Genomic DNA, 22,399 nt, shown 5'->3' on the forward strand with positions numbered 1-22,399 from the left:
ACTATACTACTACTACTACTACTACTACTATACTACTACTACTACTATACTACTGCTACTACTGCTATACTACTACTACTACTACTACTGCGATACTAATGCTACTACGACTACTACTATACTACTACTACTGCTACTATACTACTGCTACTATACTGCTACTATACTAGTACTACTACTATACTACTACTACTGCTACTACTCCTACTACTATACTACTGCTACTACTACTACTATGCTACTGCTACTACTACTACTACTACTACTATACTACTACTGCTATATTATTGTCACTACTACTACACTGCTACACTACTATACTACTATACTACTACTATACTAGTACTACTACTATACTAGTTCTACTACTACTACTACTGCACTACTACTATTACTATTACTATTAAAAAATTTCCCCTCGGGGATTAATAAAGTATATACCTACCTACCTACCTACTACTACTATACTACTACTACTGCTATACTACTGCTGCTACTACTACTATAATAATACTACTGCTGCTACTACTACTACTACTACTACACTACTATACTCCTACTACTGCTATACTACTGCTGCTACTACTACTATACTACTACTACTGCTATACTACTGCTACTACTACTATAATAATACTACTGCTACTACTACTACTACTACTACTACTATACTACTGTACTACTGCTGCTATACTACTGCTACTACTACTATAATAATACTACTGCTACTACTACTACTACTACTATACTACTGTACTGCTACTACTGCTGCTATACTACTGCCACTACTACTATAATACTACTACTACTGCACTACTACTATTACTATTATACCACTGCTACTACTACTGCTACAATATATATATATATAATACTCAAATACATCTTCATCCTAATGAATTCCTGAAACGTGTATTTCCTTCATGTATTGAGCCCAATAGAAGATTATCTGCAGTTACTACTCTTTAATTCTACACATTTTGACCGAAGCTTTTCTGGGTCCAGCTCTTGTCTTTCCTTAATGTTGTCCTCTTATTTGGACCGAACTTGTTGGCTTCATCAGACCTTACTGATGTCTACATTAGAGGGACTCCATCAGCCATGTGTGCTTACTGAATTGCAGGGTGCCGGATATACACCAGGTATCAGCAGCTGTCCAATAAAAAGGCTCAATGACCTCTGATCCAGCACCTCGCCCCGCCCCCCCCCCCGCCCCTCCCCTGAGGTGAGTGCAGCAGGGCGACCTGAGCGGGAAGGAGCGGCTCACCTGGCTCACCTGGCTCACCTGGCTCACCTTACAGCCGCTCTGAAACCCAATGCGTCTGCTCAGAGGAGCAGGGAAATAGAAAGCTGCTGTCGAGACGCGTCTCCTCGGAGGACATGGAACCAGCCTACCGGGGTCTGGGTCGCTGCGCGTGCTCTTTCTGGCTCGCAGTAGCGTTTGACATTGTGGGACTGGCCGTGCTTCTCATCGGGGTGTTTGTCAACGTGTTTTTTTACGACTTGCTCATTTATGCGGGCGCCATCATCATCTTCCTCAGCCTGGTCTGGTGGGTGTTCTGGTACTCTGGGAACATCGAGGTTCCCCCGGCGGAGCTGGAGGATGATGTCGGGTTGCTGAAGAAGAACAAGGGCGGATTGGGCGCCATCCGCGGCACGGTAAGCCGCCTCTCCGGCCGACTGTCGAGCAGCATCAGGAACTCGCTCCGCAGGAACGGAGGGACGTCTCCGAGCCGCGCCCGGAGGTCCGCTGCCGGGCTACCTGCGTCCCCGCAGGCGCAGCAGGTGTCCGTTGACATGGCAACGTTGGCACCGCAGAAGAGGACCCCTCTCAGTGCTGTCTCCTCAGTGGCAGGCTGTGTGGTGGAGATGCCGCACACAACGACAGAGACCTCACCTACATAAAGAAGGCCGACAGGTGAGGCCTTCCACACACCACAGCCTTCTGCTGCATCAAGTAAACGGGAAAGACCTCTGCATTTAAAACAGTCAACTTTTCAACATGGTGCCTACAGAACAATGGGCAGCCTATAACAAGGGCCTATTTAAATAATGCCCTGATGTAATCCCATCCCACTTAGAAAAATATCAAAACGTCTAGAAAATATTGTAACATGTTATCTTTGGGATGTAGGGTTAGATTTCACTGTATTTACATCTCTAAGGATTAGGTCCCTATGATAGGCCTACGGTTTCAAAGGCTTTATCACTGCATGGAATATAATTCAAATAAATAGTAAAGAAACATAAATCCCTATTTATTTAGTTGTTTTTTCCAACCAAAAAACATTCAAATGTTGATTAAAATATTACCAAGGAGAGACAGAGAGAGAATTTGTTACTTAAAACCTGTTTTGTTTTTTTTCCTGAAAAGAGAATCCCCATCAGAAACAGTGCAAGGTCCTCAGATAAGTTGAAGGAGTTAGGCTTTTAGATTTCTCAAAGGCAACAAACAGGAATAAAGCTAAGCCGATTCTTAACTAATCTTATTATTATTATTATAAATGTAGTTAAAAACAACACCAAAGTCAAGTTCACTTTGTTATATTTGTTAGTTTGATAATAAGAAACATGATAAAACATTTTTTTTAATCTATAAGTGCAAAAGGAATCATAGTTTGTTTTTCATCTGTTGAATTTAAAAGGGAATAATGGGGTTCAATCACATAAATGTTTTTTATTTGATATAATGGTGGAACTATGGAACAGCTCATGAGGCGTCCTCAGGCGTCAGACTACCTGTAGCCGTGGCAATAAAAGTCTCTTATCACTGCATAATCATTAACCACACTTCCCTGTTCACCCAAAGACAAACACTTCGTTTAAACAAAAGCAGACTTGAAACTTACCTGAATACTTCCTCATCCCAAAACGAACGGAGAAGCGTCTGATAAAGCACACTGAATGACTTTCTGATCACTATGTACCAACTCTACACAGAAGTCATTTCCATGAGCCCTAATGATGACGTTGGATTCATTTTCTTCCACACAGACTTCATTCTCTCTCGTAGCAGCACTGAAGACGTCGACCAGAGTCCTCAGCTGTCTTCAGTTGACCCCATTTGATGCAGAACCTTTGCACTAATATTTTTAAGGAGACATTATTCATAAGATACCTGTGATACCTGCAAAAGTGTTATTAATTTTTGATTCTGAAAGACATGAGAATGTATTTTTTGGAATAAATGTGTTTTTTAATCAGGATGTCTGGGAGCAGTTCTACGAGTTCAGAACAGACAGATGAGCACAATTTAACAGGAAGTTCATATGTACGTGAACAATGAATGGCATCACTGTTTTTAAAATAGCCTTTTTACATTGAAGTAAAAGTAACTGATGAGCTGATAACAGAAATAACTCGGTCTGAACTCCAACATGATGAAGCCCTCCAACCTCTCAAAAACTGAACCGAACGTGACTGAAAATGTTTGACACACGATGTAATGAATGAAAGACATCTTGACTTTGAGCTCTAGTCACCGATATGTTCAGTATTTCTGACGGTGTATTTACAGGTAGTGTTGTGATGTTGTATACAAGATATCTCATTTGTTCTCAGGTCTCTTTTATGAGTTCTTGATCTCAGTGTGACGTCCTGAATAATAAAAGCTGAACCAAAAAACAATCCATCACTATGTCATGAGTTAAAAGCATGCGACATTAGCAGAGCCAGATGTCAACATAACACAGCATCCACTGGCATGCGTAATGTGTAACTAATCACGTAATGATCAGACATCTCATTGTTATTTTAGTATCCAGGAGTTTCAGAAGTTGATCTAAGTTTTCTGTGGTCAGTAGCACACAGTAGTGGATGCATTTATGGGGGGGGGGGAAGAAGAAAAAACAGAATTTTCTGTGAAGTGATTTGAAACAATCATATAAGTATTTTGTCCCTGCTGGATATGACCTGTAGGAGTGTACCATGGCCACAGGTAAGGTGTTACAAAGCAAATAAGCCTTTTATTACATGACAATGCTATGATTAGTTTGGTTTTGCTTAATTGCAAAAACATATATAAAGTAGTTATATAAAGTTGTTTTATGTCAAATATTCTTGTTTTAGATAAAATGAGTATTTGATTACAGTAAGAGTTAAGTTTCGTGGTCATAGTTACAATAATATACATGCATTTAGGCAATGGCTTGGTCACATGGACCATTTCTAAAAATGGACGTAGCATCTGGGTTTATAAAGTGAAGTCAATGTGGAAGTACCATGAAGTCCAAAACCACTAGCTGCTGGGGTTGGATCCAAAAACCCTCTGGCTCTACACAGTCATTTTCATCTTTTCTCATGAATTACAAAATCAATAAATATTTTCCAGAACTCATTATGGTGTCAAACAAACAGCCAGTTAAAGTTAGGCATTTTGCCAAACCATCCATTACTTGGACCTCCTGCTGACGGTCACTGGTCCTCATCCTGGTCTGTGGGAGATGAACATCCAGATCTGCATTAGGGCTGTTTATTCCAACACTTATAGCTTATTATTGACAGGAAACTCGATACAGTTTAATAAATTACGGCCTCAGCCAGCTTGGATGTCCATATTTGAGATTTTCATTTAATAATAATAATAATGATAACAATAAAATGTATTTGTATAGCACTTTTCATACAAAATACAAATGCAGCTCAAAGTGCTTCACAGCAAAATAATTACATGCAATGTTTCACATAAAAACAGATATAAAGGAACAATTAAAAATATAGAAAATAAATTAGATAAAACACAAAAGCATAAGAAACAGATAAAACGCATAAAAAGGAATACAAGTGGAAAATGCATTTTAAAGTCGCGGTAGTTCAAGTGCAGTCAGTGCAAGAGAGCTTCAAGAGTAACTAGTTAAAGGCTAAAGTAAAGAGATGTGTTTTTTATCTTTTTTTTGAAAGTATGAACTGAGCAGCTTCCTGATATCTAACAGATAGTTTGTTCCACAGATTTGGAGCGTCGCTGACAGAAGCTGCTGAACCTCCAATAAACCAGCAGCAGATGATCTCAGTGTTCCTGAAGGCTCATAGTTCACCAGACAGTTAGAGATGGAGCTCTGTCTGAGACCATTAAGAGCTTCGTATGTGAGGAGGCGGAGCTTAAAGCCAGTCCTGTGTGTTACAGGTAAACCGTGCAGAGCAGCCAGAACTGGACTGATGTTCTCTCCTCCTGGTTCTGGTTGATAATCCAGCTGCAGAGTTTTAGATGAGCTGAAGTCTCTCTCTTGTTTTCTTTGGTCGGCCAGTAAAAAGTTCATCACAGTCGTCCAGTCGGCTAGAAATGAAGGCATCAATCAACCTTTCAGCATCTATCTGATTTATAAACCTTGTTTTGGTCACTTTGTTAATGTTTCCCTTGAAACTTAGATCAGAGTCTAAAATTAGACCCAGACTAGTCACCTCTGATCGTACCCACCGAGTTAGTTACCCCAGATCTTTTTCTACGATTTCTCTTTTGGTTTTGGGGCCGACGAGCAGGATTTCTGTTTTATCCTCCTTTAATTTTAGAAAATTATTGCTCATCCATTTATCTATTGCTAAAAGACATTCAGTGACGGAGCGAATAGCTGCATCATCGTTTGGTTCAGCGATGATGTACAGTTATGTATCATCTGCATAACTATGGAAACAGACTTTGTGCTCTGATGATGTTCCTCAGTGGCAGCATGTAGAGTAGAACAGTAGAGGACCGAGGCAGCTGCCCTGAGGAACCCCACAGCAGTCATGTTTCTCTGACTCTTGATCTCTAATGGAGACATAAAACTTCCTCTCTCTGATGTATGTTTTGAACCAGTTTAAGACTGTCGGACAGACCAACCAATGATTGTTTAAGTCAATTATTGATATAATTATGCTGAATGAAGAAAAACAGTGATGCATTGGGGGTTTCTAAGAGACCACAGGTGCCAGCTCTCCATTCAACATCAATCAAAGCTGGTCATGATGACTTCAGTCTGTTCACCAGAACGATGGCAACAGCTTTCATCTCCATTCACACTATCAGCTTTTCTTTTTGATGCCTGTAATTAAAGTCCATTGATTAATCCTTCCCTTACTGTTATTTAAGTAAAGTAAACAAGAAGATAAAATCATCAATCCGTAACTAGACACGCGTTTCAGGTCGTTCATCGAGCGGACTCAGCTTCTGCTGTGATCACAGCAGTAATGTCTTTGGGTCCAAACACCAACTCAGCTCCTGGTTGCAGGTTTATGTGGCGAGTCATCCTTTGGACGATGTTCATAATCTCTCCACAATAAAATGTTACATCAGAGTCACTGATCCTTTTGGGCACATTTTTTTTAATTTGCAGCAGCCACCATGTTACAGATGGAAAATCAAATCTAAATATCTAATATGAATGAATGTGAGCAGCTGGTTTTATTGATCCGAATGCTACTGTGGAAAAGCAGGTGTTGGTCTCCTTGTTCCCACCCACGGTGATAAGAAGCCTCATGGACCTTTGGACCGGTTGACTGCATGGTGCTACTGTTCCTCTTCAATCCAGCTGAGCTCTACCTCCATCCTTTCTGCCATAATTAGCAAATCTCCAACCAACAACATTGCAAATGAACCATTTTCAGTGTTGAAAGTGGATTAAAACATTAACTTTGACTACTCATTTGTTCCAGATGTTTTGAAGCAAGTTTCCTTCTTACACGGAAACAATATCATGTTTAATGGAACAACAGTACTGGTGTTTACAGGAGTGACATCATAATGCTACATCCCATCACATGAAAGAAAAAGTTATGGGACTTTCACTGTGTGCACACACACCTGGATCACTGACACACCTGGACCACTGACACACCTGGACCCACTGACACACCAGGACCACTGACACACCTGGACCACTGACACACCTGGATCACTGACACACCTGGACCACTGACACACCTGGACCCACTGACACACCTGGACCACTGACACACCTGGACCACTGACACACCTACACGTGGACCACTGACACACCTGGACTACTGACACACCTGAACCACTGACACACCTGGACTACTGACACACCTGAACCACTGACACACCTGGACCACTGACACACCAGGACCACTGACACACCTGGACCCACTGACACACATGGACCACTGACACACCTGGACCCACTGACACACCTGGACCCACTGACACACCAGGACCACTGACACACCTGGACCCACTGACACACCAGGACCACTGACACACCTGGACCCACTGACACACCTGGACCACTGACACACCTGGACCCACTGACACCTGGACCACTGACACACCTGGACCCACTGACACACCTGGACCCACTGACACATCAGGACCACTGACACACCTGGACCCACTGACACACCAGGACCACTGACATACCTGGACCCACTGACACACCTGGACCCACTGACACACCTGGACCACTGACACACCTGGACCCACTGACACACCAGGACCACTGACACACCTGGACCACTGACACACCTGGACCACTGACACACCAGGACCACTGACACACCTGGACCACTGACACACCTGGACCCACTGACACACATGGACCACTGACACACCTGGACCCACTGACACACCTGGACCACTGACACACCTGGACCCACTGACACACCTGGACCCACTGACACACCAGGACCACTGACACACCTGGACCCACTGACACACCAGGACCACTGACACACCTGGACCACTGACACACCAGGACCACTGACACACCTGGACCCACTGACACACCTGGACCACTGACACACATGGACCACTGACACACCTGGACCCACTGACACACCTGGACCCACTGACACACCTGGACCACTGACACACCTACACGTGGACTACTGACACACCTGAACCACTGACACACCTGGACCCACTGACACACCTGGACCACTGACACACCTGGACCCACTGACACACCTGGACCCACTGACACACCAGGACCACTGACACACCTGGACCCACTGACACACCAGGACCACTGACACACCAGGACCACTGACACACCAGGACCACTGACACACCTGGACCCACTGACACACCTGAACCACTGACACACCTGGACCACTGACACACCTGGACCCACTGACACACCTGGACCCACTGACACACCTGGACCACTGACACACCTGGACCACTGACACACCAGGACCACTGACACACCTGGACCCACTGACACACCTGGACCACTGACACACCTGGACCCACTGACACACATGGACCACTGACACACCTGGACCCACTGACACACCTGGACCCACTGACACACCAGGACCACTGACACACCTGGACCCACTGACACACCAGGACCACTGACACACCTGGACCACTGACACACCTGGACCCACTGACACACCTGGACCACTGACACACCTGGACCCACTGACACCTGGACCACTGACACACCTGGACCCACTGACACACCTGGACCCACTGACACATCAGGACCACTGACACACCTGGACCACTGACACACCTGGACCACTGACACACCTGGACCCACTGACACACCAGGACCACTGACATACCTGGACCCACTGACACACCTGGACCCACTGACACACCTGGACCCACTGACACACCTGGACCACTGACACACCTGGACCCACTGACACACCAGGACCACTGACACACCTGGACCACTGACACACCTGGACCACTGACACACCAGGACCACTGACACACCTGGACCACTGACACACCTGGACCCACTGACACACCTGGACCCACTGACACACCTGGACCCACTGACACACCTGGACCACTGACACACCTGGACCCACTGACACACCTGGACCCACTGACACACCTGGACCACTGACACACCTGGACCCACTGACACACCTGGACCACTGACACACCTACACGTGGACTACTGACACACCTGAACCACTGACACACCTGGACCCACTGACACACCTGGACCACTGACACACCTGGACCCACTGACACACCTGGACCCACTGACACACCAGGACCACTGACACACCTGGACCCACTGACACACCAGGACCACTGACACACCTGGACCACTGACACACCTGGACCACTGACACACCAGGACCCACTGACACACCTGGACCACTGACACACATGGACCACTGACACACCTGGACCCACTGACACAACTGAACCACTGACACACCTGGACCACTGACACACCAGGACCACTGACACACCTGGACCCACTGACACACCTGGACCCACTGACACACCAGGACCACTGACACACCTGGACCCACTGACACACCAGGACCACTGACACACCTGGACCCACTGACACACCTGGACCACTGACACACCTGGACCACTGACACACCTGGACCACTGACACACCTGGACCCACTAACACACCTGGACCCACTGACACACCAGGACCACTGACACACCTGGACCCACTGACACACCTGGACCCACTGACACACCTGGACCCACTGACACACCTGGACCACTGACACACCTGGACCCACTGACACACCAGGACCACTGACACACCTGGACCCACTGACACACCTGGACCACTGACACACCTGGACCACTGACACACCTGGACCCACTGACACACCTGGACCACTGACACACCTGGACCACTGACACACCTGGACCCACTGACACACCTGGACCACTGACACACATGGACCACTGACACACCTGGACCCACTGACACACCTGGACCACTGACACACCAGGACCCACTGACACACCAGGACCCACTGACACACATGGACCACTGACACACATGGACCACTGACACACCTGGACCCACTGACACACCTGGACCACTGACACACCTGGACCCACTGACACACCTGGACCACTGACACACCTGGACCACTGACACACCTGGACCACTGACACACCTGGACCCACTGACACACCTGGACCACTGACACACCAGGACCCACTGACACACCAGGACCACTGACACACCAGGACCACTGACACACCTGGACCCACTGACACACCTGGACCACTGACACACCAGGACCACTGACACACCTGGACCACTGACACACCTGGACCCACTGACACACCTGGACCACTGACACACATGGACCACTGACACACCTGGACCCACTGACACACCTGGACCACTGACACACCAGGACCCACTGACACACCAGGACACACTGACACACCTGGACCCACTGACACACCTGGACCACTGACACACCTGGACCACTGACACACCTGGACCCACTGACACACCTGGACCACTGACACACCAGGACCACTGACACACCTGGACCCACTGACACACCTGGACCACTGACACACCAGGACCACTGACACACCTGGACCACTGACACACCTGGACCCACTGACACACCTGGACCACTGACACACATGGACCACTGACACACCTGGACCCACTGACACACCTGGACCACTGACACACCAGGACACACCTGGACCCACTGACACACCTGGACCACTGACACACCAGGACCACTGACACACCTGGACCCACTGACACACATGGACCACTGACACACCTGGACCCACTGACACACCTGGACCACTGACACACCAGGACCCACTGACACACCAGGACACACTGACACACCTGGACCCACTGACACACCTGGACCACTGACACACCTGGACCACTGACACACCTGGACCCACTGACACACCAGGACCACTGACACACCAGGACCACTGACACACCTGGACCCACTGACACACCTGGACCACTGACACACCAGGACCACTGACACACCTGGACCACTGACACACCTGGACCCACTGACACACCTGGACCACTGACACACATGGACCACTGACACACCTGGACCCACTGACACACCTGGACCACTGACACACCAGGACCCACTGACACACCAGGACACACTGACACACCTGGACCCACTGACACACCTGGACCCACTGACACACCTGGACCACTGACACACATGGACCACTGACACACCTGGACCCACTGACACACCAGGACACACTGACACACCTGGACCCACTGACACACCTGGACCACTGACACACCAGGACCCACTGACACACCAGGACACACTGACACACCTGGACCCACTGACACACCTGGACCCACTGACACACCTGGACCACTGACACACCTGGACCCACTGACACACCTGGACCACTGACACACATGGACCACTGACACACCTGGACACACTGACACACCTGGACCCACTGACACACCTGGACCACTGACACACCTGGACCACTGACACACCTGGACCCACTGACACACCTGGACCCACTGACACACCTGGACCACTGACACACCAGGACCACTGACACACCTGGACCACTGACACACCTGGACCCACTGACACACCTGGACCCACTGACACACCTGGACCACTGACACACCTGGACCACTGACACAGCAGCAGGTGGAACTCAGGTGCTGATTGCGATCAAGCAATGAAACTTGGAGTACTTACTCACGAGGGTTATAAATCCTCGGCGCTTCGTGCACCGTTTTGAATGCAACGGGCAGTCTGCACTACGTTGGGTCTGATCCAGTCTCGTATCACCAGGTTCCAAATCCAACTTCTTCACTTTAGTCTGTATCGACTGGATAACAGCAAAATTTTCACTTTTCATAGTAAGACCCTGAAAGTTGCACATCAATATGAAACAGAACCATCATGAATGTTGGTAAGACTTGTGCTTTCTTTATTTCAAAACATCTGCTATGACAAAAGCACCCGCTCACATCGCCGGCTGGCTAACATCCACCTTTGCATTATGCAACCGTGGATGGTGATAATGTTGCAGCACCTTTAGACTTTCCACATGCTTTAATTTCATGAATCCACCATTTGACCTCCATTTATCGGCCGTTTTACTGCCCAATAGAGGTGATGGAAGAGGACGCAGTAGAGCCGTTGACAGAAGCACATGTAAAGTGGCTTTTTGTGATATAAGGTGGAGACAAATGTTTCTCACTGCAGGTTTAAACAAAAATATAACAATTAAAAAACCAAGCCGTTGTCAAAATTCCAGTTCATTTTATGTCTACTGAGTAATTTAATTTAATTTAATCTGCATGATTATTTTAGCAGTAGGTCACTGTTGCTGTCTGCATGGTTGCCCGGGGAAATATTGAAATTGCCTTGTTAGCCACAAAAGGCCCAACAACATGTTTGTGCCAAGAGCGCCCCCATCTGGAGAGGCATGTAATTCAACCCTTACCTTGATGAAATAGTCTCGACATTGATCCTGTGTAAATCAGTCTAACATCTCATTATCGATAAGATGACACTCAGAACAAACATGACATCTCTCCCATGTGTGAAAGGTTTCGGTATCCGGTGTCAGGAACAGTTCTCATTTGGTTTTGGGTGCAACACATTACGATAATACATTTAGATCATTTGTGTCTTTTTCTATGAACCACCAGCACTTTCTCTTTGTATGCTACTGTCTGTTTTTACACATGCTAAAATATAATGAATACCTCCCCGTCTGAACCTCCGTATTAAGTGTATTTCATGTAAAGAAAAAGAGAAACTAGAACAGACACGGCAGACCACCACGAGCAGACAAACGTGCTCCTCAGGCCGACCGGAACCAATGACCTCACCAATCGAGCATCTGGGAAGAGTTTCAATGTGACACCGTTAACAGCTGGGCTCACTTCCGTAAACACGCGATTCTCTCCTCGTGGGATTATGGTGCTCTCACACGCGCTTGCCTGTTGGCAGTACTGTCGTGAGTTTGTTATTCAAACATCTGAAACCTTTCCGACGTCCACTTCCACGTAGAGGACGTGTTCGAGTGAAACGAGGCACCAGCTCGTGTGTTCCGGTTCAACTCGGCTCGTTCAGTTAAATCAGCTCAAACAAAAACAACCTCGAACTGCACGAGCGCAGAGGAGCATGGAGGTGCACGGGCGCGACTTCCGGAACACTCCTCCTCCGAAGAGCGTGAGGTTCGGAGGCCGCGTGGCGGAGACCTTCGACAAACACAGACAGGTGAGAGGTGACGTCAACAGGTGCTGGACAGGACCGGAAACTCTTAGTTTCAGGTGGATTCACAACAAGAACATGAGCTGTTTTTAATGATCAGTTTAAAATCACATCCTATTAAACTCTGGTTTAATATATAGATCTCAATATTCAGTCAATTTAAATGGCTCCTGAAATAAATCCTTTTGATTTTACATTAGAAGTTTGCTGGACTGCTTCTGGTGTTATTTTTATAAGACCTTATTATAAGTTATGATGAAAATACATAAATGCATGCTATAGTGTTCTTGCAATGACGTTTTGGCAGTACAGCTATTTGACCTAAAAGCTGATGAGCTGTTTCTCTTCTCGTTTGAAGGGAGACTCCAGTGATTACGAACTGCTGAGACATCAGCTGGCTGATCCTGACATAAAGGTACAGTGAAGAAATGGTTATAGATGATATATAGATAGTTATGGATTATATATAGATAGTTATAGATTATATATAGATAGTTATAGATGATATATAGATAGTTATCGATGATATATAGTTATAGATGATATATAGATAGTTATAGATGATATATAGATAGTTATAGATGATATATAGTTATGGATGATATATAGATAGTTATAGATGATATATAGATAGTTATCGATGATATATAGATAGTTATCGATGATATATAGTTATAGATGATATATAGATAGTTATAGATGATTTATAGATAGTTATAGATGATATATAGATAGTTATCGATGATATATAGATAGTTATAGATGATATATAGATAGTTATCGATGATATATAGATAGTTATAGATGATATATAGTTATAGATATATAGATAGTTATAGATGATATATAGTTATAGATGATATATAGATAGTTATAGATGATATATAGATAGTTTTAGATGATATATAGTTATAGATGATATATAGATAGTTATAGATGATATATAGATAGTTATCGATGATATATAGATAGTTATAGATGATATATAGATAGTTATAGATGATAATATAGATAGTTATCGATGATATATAGATAGTTATAGATTATATATAAATAGTTATAGATGATATATAGATAGTTATAGATAATATATAGTTATAGGTGATATATAGATAGTTATAGATTATATATAGATAGTTATAGATGATAATATAGATAGTTATCGATGATATATAGATAGTTGTCGATGATATATAGATAGTTATAGATGATATATAGTTATAGATGATATATAGATAGTTATAGATGATATATAGTTATAGATGATATATAGATAGTTATCGATGATATATAGATAGTTATAGATGATATATAGATAGTTATCGATGATATATAGTTATAGATGATATATAGTTATAGATGATATATAGATAGTTATAGATGATATATAGATCGTTATAGATGATATATAGTTATAGGTGATATATAGTTATAGATGATATATAGATAGTCATAGATGATATATAGTTATAGATGATATATAGATAGTTATAGATGATATATAGATAGTTATAGAAGATATATAGATAGTTATAGATGATATGTAGTTATAGATGATATATAGATAGTTATAGATGATATATAGTTATGGATGATATATAGATAGTTATAGATGATATATAGATAGTTATCGATGATATATAGATAGTTATCGATGATATATAGTTATAGATGATATATAGATAGTTATAGATGATTTATAGATAGTTATAGATGATATATAGATAGTTATCGATGATATATAGATAGTTATAGATGATATATAGATAGTTATCGATGATATATAGATAGTTATAGATGATATATAGTTATAGATATATAGATAGTTATAGATGATATATAGTTATAGATGATATATAGATAGTTATAGATGATATATAGATAGTTTTAGATGATATATAGTTATAGATGATATATAGATAGTTATAGATGATATATAGATAGTTATCGATGATATATAGATAGTTATAGATGATATATAGATAGTTATAGATGATAATATAGATAGTTATCGATGATATATAGATAGTTATAGATTATATATAAATAGTTATAGATGATATATAGATAGTTATAGATAATATATAGTTATAGGTGATATATAGATAGTTATAGATTATATATAGATAGTTATAGATGATAATATAGATAGTTATCGATGATATATAGATAGTTGTCGATGATATATAGATAGTTATAGATGATATATAGTTATAGATGATATATAGATAGTTATAGATGATATATAGTTATAGATGATATATAGATAGTTATCGATGATATATAGATAGTTATAGATGATATATAGATAGTTATCGATGATATATAGTTATAGATGATATATAGTTATAGATGATATATAGATAGTTATAGATGATATATAGATTGTTATAGATGATATATAGTTATAGGTGATATATAGTTATAGATGATATATAGATAGTCATAGATGATATATAGTTATAGATGATATATAGATAGTTATAGATGATATATAGATAGTTATAGAAGATATATAGATAGTTATAGATGATATGTAGTTATAGATGATATATAGATAGTTATAGATGATATATAGTTATGGATGATATATAGATAGTTATAGATGATATATAGATAGTTATCGATGATATATAGATAGTTATCGATGATATATAGTTATAGATGATATATAGATAGTTATAGATGATTTATAGATAGTTATAGATGATATATAGATAGTTATCGATGATATATAGATAGTTATAGATGATATATAGATAGTTATCGATGATATATAGATAGTTATAGATGATATATAGTTATAGATGATATATAGTTACAGATATATAGATAGTTATAGATGATATATAGATAGTTATAGATGATATATAGTTATAGATGATATATAGATAGTTATAGATGATATATAGATAGTTATCGATGATATATAGATAGTTATAGATGATAATATAGATAGTTATAGATGATATATAGATAGTTATAGATGATAATATAGATAGTTATCGATGATATATAGATAGTTATAGATTATATATAAATAGTTATAGATGATATATAGATAGTTATAGATGATATATAGATAGTTATAGATGATAATATAGATAGTTATCGATGATATATAGATAGTTGTCGATGATATATAGATAGTTATAGATGATATATAGATAGTTATAGATGATATATAGATAGTTATAGATAATATATAGTTATAGATGATATATAGATAGTTATAGATGATATATAGATAGTTATAGATGATAATATAGATAGTTATCGATGATATATAGTTATAGATGATATATAGATAGTTATAGATGATATATAGATAGTTATAGATGATAATATAGATAGTTATAGATGATATATAGTTATAGATGATATATAGATAGTTATAGATGATATATAGATAGTTATCGATGATATATAGATAGTTATCGATGATATATAGATAGTTATAGATGATATATAGTTATCGATGATATATAGATAGTTATAGATGATATATAGTTATAGATGATATATAGATAGTTATAGATGATATATAGATAGTTATAGATGATATATAGTTATAGATGATATATAGATAGTTATAGATGATATATAGATAGTTATAGATGATATATAGTTATGGATGATATGTAGATAGTTATATATGATATATAGATAGTTATAGATGATATATAGATAGTTATAGTTATATATGATATATAGATAGTTATAGATGATATATAGTTATAGATGATATATAGATAGTTATAGATGATATATAGATAGTTATAGATGATATATAGTTATAGATGATATATAGATAGTTATAGATGATATATAGTTATAGATGATATATAGATAGTTATCGATGATATATAGATAGTTATCGATGATATATAGATAGTTATAGATGATATATAGTTATAGATATTATATAGATAGTTATAGATGATAATATAGATAGTTATCGATGATATAGATGATATATAGTTATAGATGATATATAGATAGTTGTCGATGATATATAGATAGTTATCGATGATATATAGATAGTTATAGATGATATATAAATAGTTATAGATGATATATAGATAGTCATAGATAATATATAGTTATAGATGATATATAGATAGTTATAGATGATATATAGATAGTTATAGATGATATATAGATAGTTATAGATGATAATATAGATAGTTATCGATGATATATAGTTATAGATGATATATAGATAGTTATAGATGATATATAGATAGTTGTAGATGATATATAGATAGTTATCGATGATATATAGATAGTTATCGATATATAGATAGTTATAGATAATATATAGTTATAGATGATATATAGTTATAGATGATATATAGATAGTTATAGATGATATATAGATAGTTATAGATGATATATAGATAGTTATAGATGATAATATAGATAGTTATAGATGATGTGTAGATAGTTATAAATGTAAACCTTGTCTGGGTTATAAATGATGTATACATAGTTAGAGATTTTCTCTCCTCTTGACAGGATGCTCAGATCATCAACTGGCTTCAGGAGTTTCGGACCTGCGTGACCCAGCTGACCAAAGACCACGAGCAGCTCATCTACACCATTCTGGTGAGGTTATTGTAATTCTTGGTTCAGATATCTGTTGGACTTCAGTGAGACTCGTACCACGTTTAGAGCTCTAACAGGCAGTCATGTGACTCCTCAGAGCATTTGATCCATTTAGCTCAAAGCGAATGACGATTAGTCACCTGGGGTCCGGTAGCTCTGGGGTCCGGTAGGTCTGGGGTCCGGTAGGTCTGGGGTCCGGTAGCTCTGTGTCACTGCAGACGTTTGGACTCGTCAGTACCGACAGTAAAGTCTAAATTCACTGTGAAGAAGGTCTTTATCTGCTTTCTGATATCAAAATCGATTATTCAGACAAAAGAAGGATGTGTTGTTTGTGTCTTCTTTGGTTTCAGAAATATGTTAGAATTGATTCAACTAATAGTGTGATTGTTCAATAAAGCTCTTCTCTGTTTATAAGTGTGTGTTTGTTTTGCTCAGAGGCTCCCCTGGGTGGGGCGGAGCCAGGCTGTGGTGGATGAGTACCTGGCCTTCCTGGGGAACCTGGTGTCAGCACAGACCGTCTACCTGTGTGCCTGCCTCAAGATGGCGGTCTCCCACTTCACTCCCAGTACGTCCCTGACGGGCCCATTTCCAACCAGCGTATCACCATGGTTACCTGCAGCGCTGGTGGTTTGGAGTAACTTGTGCTTGTGTTTCAGAGAGAGTGACCATCTGTGAGGGAGGAGTGGATATCTCTGATTCAGATGATGAAGATGAGAGTACGTCTCATTTATTCTATATTTTTTTAATTTAATATTCACGTTCAAATTGTGTCACATTACAAACCGTCGGTAGTTGGAGACAGTGAGCACCTTATGTATCGCATCACAGATGGAGGAGCTCCAGAGATGTGAATATCAAAGGTGGCTTCCATCCTTGTTTTTTATTCTCTGGTTTAATCCAGATGAATTAAGATGAATTAAGATGAATAAAGATGAATGAAGATGAATTAAGATGAACGTCCCCTTGATGTGTTCAGATCTGCCCAGAAGCTTCGACCAGTGTCACGAGGCGCTGCAGCTCATCGGCAGATACGTTCCATCGTAAGTTCTCTTTTCTCTTTTACCTTCCAAGTCTGAATTTACATCAATCAAACCAGATTATCCATCACTACACTTATTTAAATTTACATTTGGAAAAGTGCACGTTTTCTAAAACAAGCAAAGTGTTGTCGGAGAGAACGTTCAGAAGCAACGTGGACAGAAGTAAACAGACGAGGTGGAGAAAACGTGTTGAACAGAACTGGAACGTCCTTCTGGACTCAACACATGTAATAAACAGATTCACAGATTTCTGCTGAGTCGTCGTTCTGACCGAAGACTTTAATGAGCGATAACTTGTGTTTGATGTGCTGCACATGTTTAATGCACTTTAATCACTAGATGTGTGAACATGTATCTTTGTTGTACACATGTAGACTTTGTAAAATCAAGACTTGTTTATTTGTTTACATGCAATTTCTGTAGTTATAGATTCCCCATGGACCATTAGCAGCTAAAGATCTGAAAAAACGCAAACAAGTAAACAAATCTTCACGTAGTGAAACTAACCGTGACGGCTCTGTGAACTTGTTCGGTCGTTGAGTGACGGAAACACTTACGTTCTCATTAAATACGACTGCAATGAAAAGTAACAAACACTTTTAATATTCCTTTGATTGTGTCTGTTTTCTTGGGATTTTCTGTCTTTAACAACAAGCGTGCGTTATTGTGTACAAACAACATGATGTTCATGAGTTCTTCAACAGGAAGTCGGTGTTATCTTTGTGTTGCGCTGTAAAACTTTCTCTCTTGTTTTAGCACAAGTCGCTTTCTGTTGCCGATTTTGCAAGAAAAGTTCCCGTTCGTCCAGAAGTCCTCCAGAACTCTGGTGAGGAAACGTGATCAGCTGTTAGTCACATGATCAGCTGTTAGTAACGTGATCGGATCAGCTGTTAGTAACGTGATCAGATCAGCTGTTAGTTATTACGTAACCGGCTCAGTTCTCCACAAACACAAAGAGAAGCAACGTTTGGACTCGTTGTTTCAGCTGATCTGAAGCTTCTTTTGGGGCTTTAAGGGACTCAAGTTTCATATTCATGTGTTATATGAATGGAATTTATTGATCTCTCTGGTTCATTGATCCTTCTGGTTCATTGATCCTTTTGGTTCATTGATCGCTCTGGTTCATTGATCTCCCTGGTTTATTGATCCTTTTGGTTCATTGATCTCTCTGGTTCATTGATCTCTCTGGTTCATTGATCCTTCTGGTTCATTGATCCTTCTGGTTCATTGATCTCTCTGGTTCATTGATCTCCCTGGTTTATTGATCCTTCTGGTTCATTGATCCTTCTGGTTCATTGATCGCTCTGGTTCATTGATCTCCCTGGTTTATTGATCCTTCTGGTTTATTGATCCTTCTGGTTCATTGATCCTTCTGGTTCATTGATCCTTCTGGTTCATTGATCTCTCTGGTTCATTGATCTCTCTGGTTCATTGATCTCTCTGGTTCATTGATCCTTCTGGTTCATTGATCCTTCTGGTTCATTGATCTCTCTGGTTCATTGATCCTTCTGGTTCATTGATCCCTCTGGTTCATTGATCCTTCTGGTTCATTGATCCTTCTGGTTCATTGATCTCTCTGGTTCATTGATCCTTCTGGTTCATTGATCCTTCTGGTTCATTGATCCTTCTGGTTCATTGATCTCTCTGGTTCATTGATCCTTCTGGTTCATTGATCCCTCTGGTTCATTGATCCTTCTGGTTCATTGATCTCTCTGGTTCATTGATCCTTCTGGTTCATTGATCCCTCTGGTTCATTGATCCTTCTGGTTCATTGATCTCTCTGGTTCATTGATCCCTCTGGTTCTGCATGCATTAAGACTTTATATTAACCCAGGTTTTTTGTTTTAATCAGCTATTAATGTGGATACATATTCGTACCAGGTGCATTTATGATGCTGAAGATCTTAGTGTGCTGTTGAATCCAATATAGGACATAGAGACATCGGTGACCCCAGGAAATGGGCTTTAAGCCTCTGGTGAAGCAGTGACGAGGTTCATCTGTTATTATCTATAACTCTGATGAGCATCATGCACTTTGATAGTGATTCTCTGTTGTTCTTTGCAGGAGTGTTATGTCCACAACCTGCTGAGGGTGACAGTGTACATACCATCCATTCGACGAGATGTCCTGGAGGTTATCATCGGAAAGCTGCTCAAGCTGGACGTGAGTACAACTTCTACTTTATCTCTTTCGAACACAACACAGCTGCTCTGGAAGCTTCAGCGGGAGAAACACTTTCATGTTTAACAGGAAGTAGCAGTCGACTCCAACATGGAGTTATACATGTCTACAGAGGAACTAATGACCAACTCATTGTTTTCATGTTTTGACATTTAACTGTCTGATTATTATTAATTTGGCTATTGCATTAATAAACTATTTAAAGTCTCGGCCTCGGTCCACATACAACGACACATGATACCTTCCTCTGTAAAACGGTAGATGTGTGTGGTATATTCAGGTGAGTGCATCGCGGACGGACATCGAGGAGGCCGAGGAGAAGGAGGTACAGAACCAGCGGGCGGAGGAGCAGACGGAGGAGGGACTATTTGACATGGTAACAACCAGCACTGGTCTGAAGTTAGTCACAGTTAGTCTGAAATGTTTGTTTGTAGTGCTTCAGTCTGAAAGCAGGCAGAGCTCCCGCCGGTCTCAGATACAAGTAGGCAAGTAGGATACTAAATACATAACTGCAAAAGACGGCCTGTTGAAGCACATTTATGTGCTGATTGTGCTGCATGTAATCAAAACTTGCGTAATAGTGTGATTTTTTTGTTTTTTTCGGTTTTGAAATATGATTTGTTTGGCGGTCCGAACTGAAGGTGAAATTAAACTATGAAATAATAAAGTTCTGACTGAAGTTGAAGCAGAATGATGCAAAGCAATTGAATTTAGTGTGTGTGTATGTGTGTGTGTGTCAGGATGAGGACATGTCAGCAGGCCCCGCCCCCGGGATGACCCTGATGGTCCATCCAGTAGCAGAGCGTCTGGACACTCTGCTGGTGGTGCTGATGTCGTATATCAGGGACGTCTGTCATGTGAACGGTATGAAGAACACGTTTTACAACGAGAACCCACAACTCTCAACGACAGGAACTTTTCATGGTCACCATCCCAGAATCAGTATCAAGGTTTACAGTCATGCTACACAAGAAAACATTCACAAAAGAATGTTTAATTCATGAAGTATTTGTATAGTTTAGTTGCCAGTTTACCGGGTTAGAGTTACTTACTCACTCACTCACTCACTCACTCACTCACTCGCTGGCCTCCTGAGCAGGGAGGATGTAGCTGGATCGATGAATTCATCAGTGTTTAAAGTTGAAACCTTCTTGTGTTTCTGGAGTTTGAAGTGGACGGGACGCTGTTCGATCAACGCAGAGAGATTCTGCTTCATGTTTTTCCTCCTTTGGGAGCAACTTCATCCTCATCGATATGTCGTGCTGATTATATTTCCATCTGCGGGGTTTATTTGGTGGATATTATCAGGCTGACTGTCTCTGCTGCTGCTGGCTGATACACAGATAGAGGAACCAGAGGCTCTGCATGCCGGACACAACCTTCATCCATCCATTATCTACACCTGCTTTATCCTGAACAGGGTCACGGGGGGGCGGAGCCTATCCCAGCTCACATTGGGTGAAGGCGGGGTTCACCTGGACAGGTCACCAGTCCATCACAGGGACACATAGAGACAGACGGAAACAAAGACCATTCACACCTCAGGGACATTTGTAGAACCACCAGTTAACCTGAGGTTCATGTTTCTGGATGGTGGGAGGAAGCCGGAGAACCGAGAGAACCCACGCAGGCA

General features: G+C 41.3%; 2 protein-coding genes across 2 annotated transcripts in view; both read left to right on the forward strand.

Moving 5' to 3' along the window:
• Window positions 1-1,283: 1,283 nt before the first annotated feature.
• LOC138214232 (transmembrane protein 238) lies at window positions 1,284-3,666 on the forward strand. Its single transcript, XM_069175628.1, has 2 exons — window positions 1,284-1,918; window positions 2,995-3,666. The coding sequence occupies exon 1, from the start codon at window positions 1,381-1,383 to the stop codon at window positions 1,903-1,905; it is 525 nt and encodes a 174-aa protein (XP_069031729.1). The 5' UTR covers window positions 1,284-1,380; the 3' UTR covers window positions 1,906-1,918; window positions 2,995-3,666.
• An 8,944-nt stretch (window positions 3,667-12,610) lies between these two features.
• rrn3 (RRN3 homolog, RNA polymerase I transcription factor) overlaps window positions 12,611-22,399 on the forward strand; it is a 16,080-nt gene continuing 6,291 nt past the window's right edge. The window contains exons 1-10 of the mRNA XM_069175635.1: window positions 12,611-12,942; window positions 13,295-13,351; window positions 17,455-17,544; window positions 17,980-18,109; window positions 18,201-18,260; window positions 18,521-18,584; window positions 19,341-19,410; window positions 20,650-20,748; window positions 21,047-21,142; window positions 21,507-21,630. Of these exons, the coding sequence (XP_069031736.1) occupies window positions 12,847-12,942; window positions 13,295-13,351; window positions 17,455-17,544; window positions 17,980-18,109; window positions 18,201-18,260; window positions 18,521-18,584; window positions 19,341-19,410; window positions 20,650-20,748; window positions 21,047-21,142; window positions 21,507-21,630 (886 nt within the window). The 5' untranslated portion in view covers window positions 12,611-12,846. The remainder of the gene's footprint in view (window positions 12,943-13,294; window positions 13,352-17,454; window positions 17,545-17,979; window positions 18,110-18,200; window positions 18,261-18,520; window positions 18,585-19,340; window positions 19,411-20,649; window positions 20,749-21,046; window positions 21,143-21,506; window positions 21,631-22,399) is intronic.

This window comes from Embiotoca jacksoni, unplaced genomic scaffold (genome assembly GCF_022577435.1).
Source record: "Embiotoca jacksoni isolate LCO1_2020_lvr unplaced genomic scaffold, fEmbJac1.0.p SCAF_69, whole genome shotgun sequence".
Classification (NCBI taxonomy): domain Eukaryota; kingdom Metazoa; phylum Chordata; class Actinopteri; family Embiotocidae; genus Embiotoca; species Embiotoca jacksoni.

Coding starts and splice junctions, on each gene's coding strand:
- LOC138214232 (XM_069175628.1), top strand. CDS start 1,381: ATGGAACCAGCCTACCGGGGTCTGGGTCGCTGCGCGTGCTCTTTCTGG.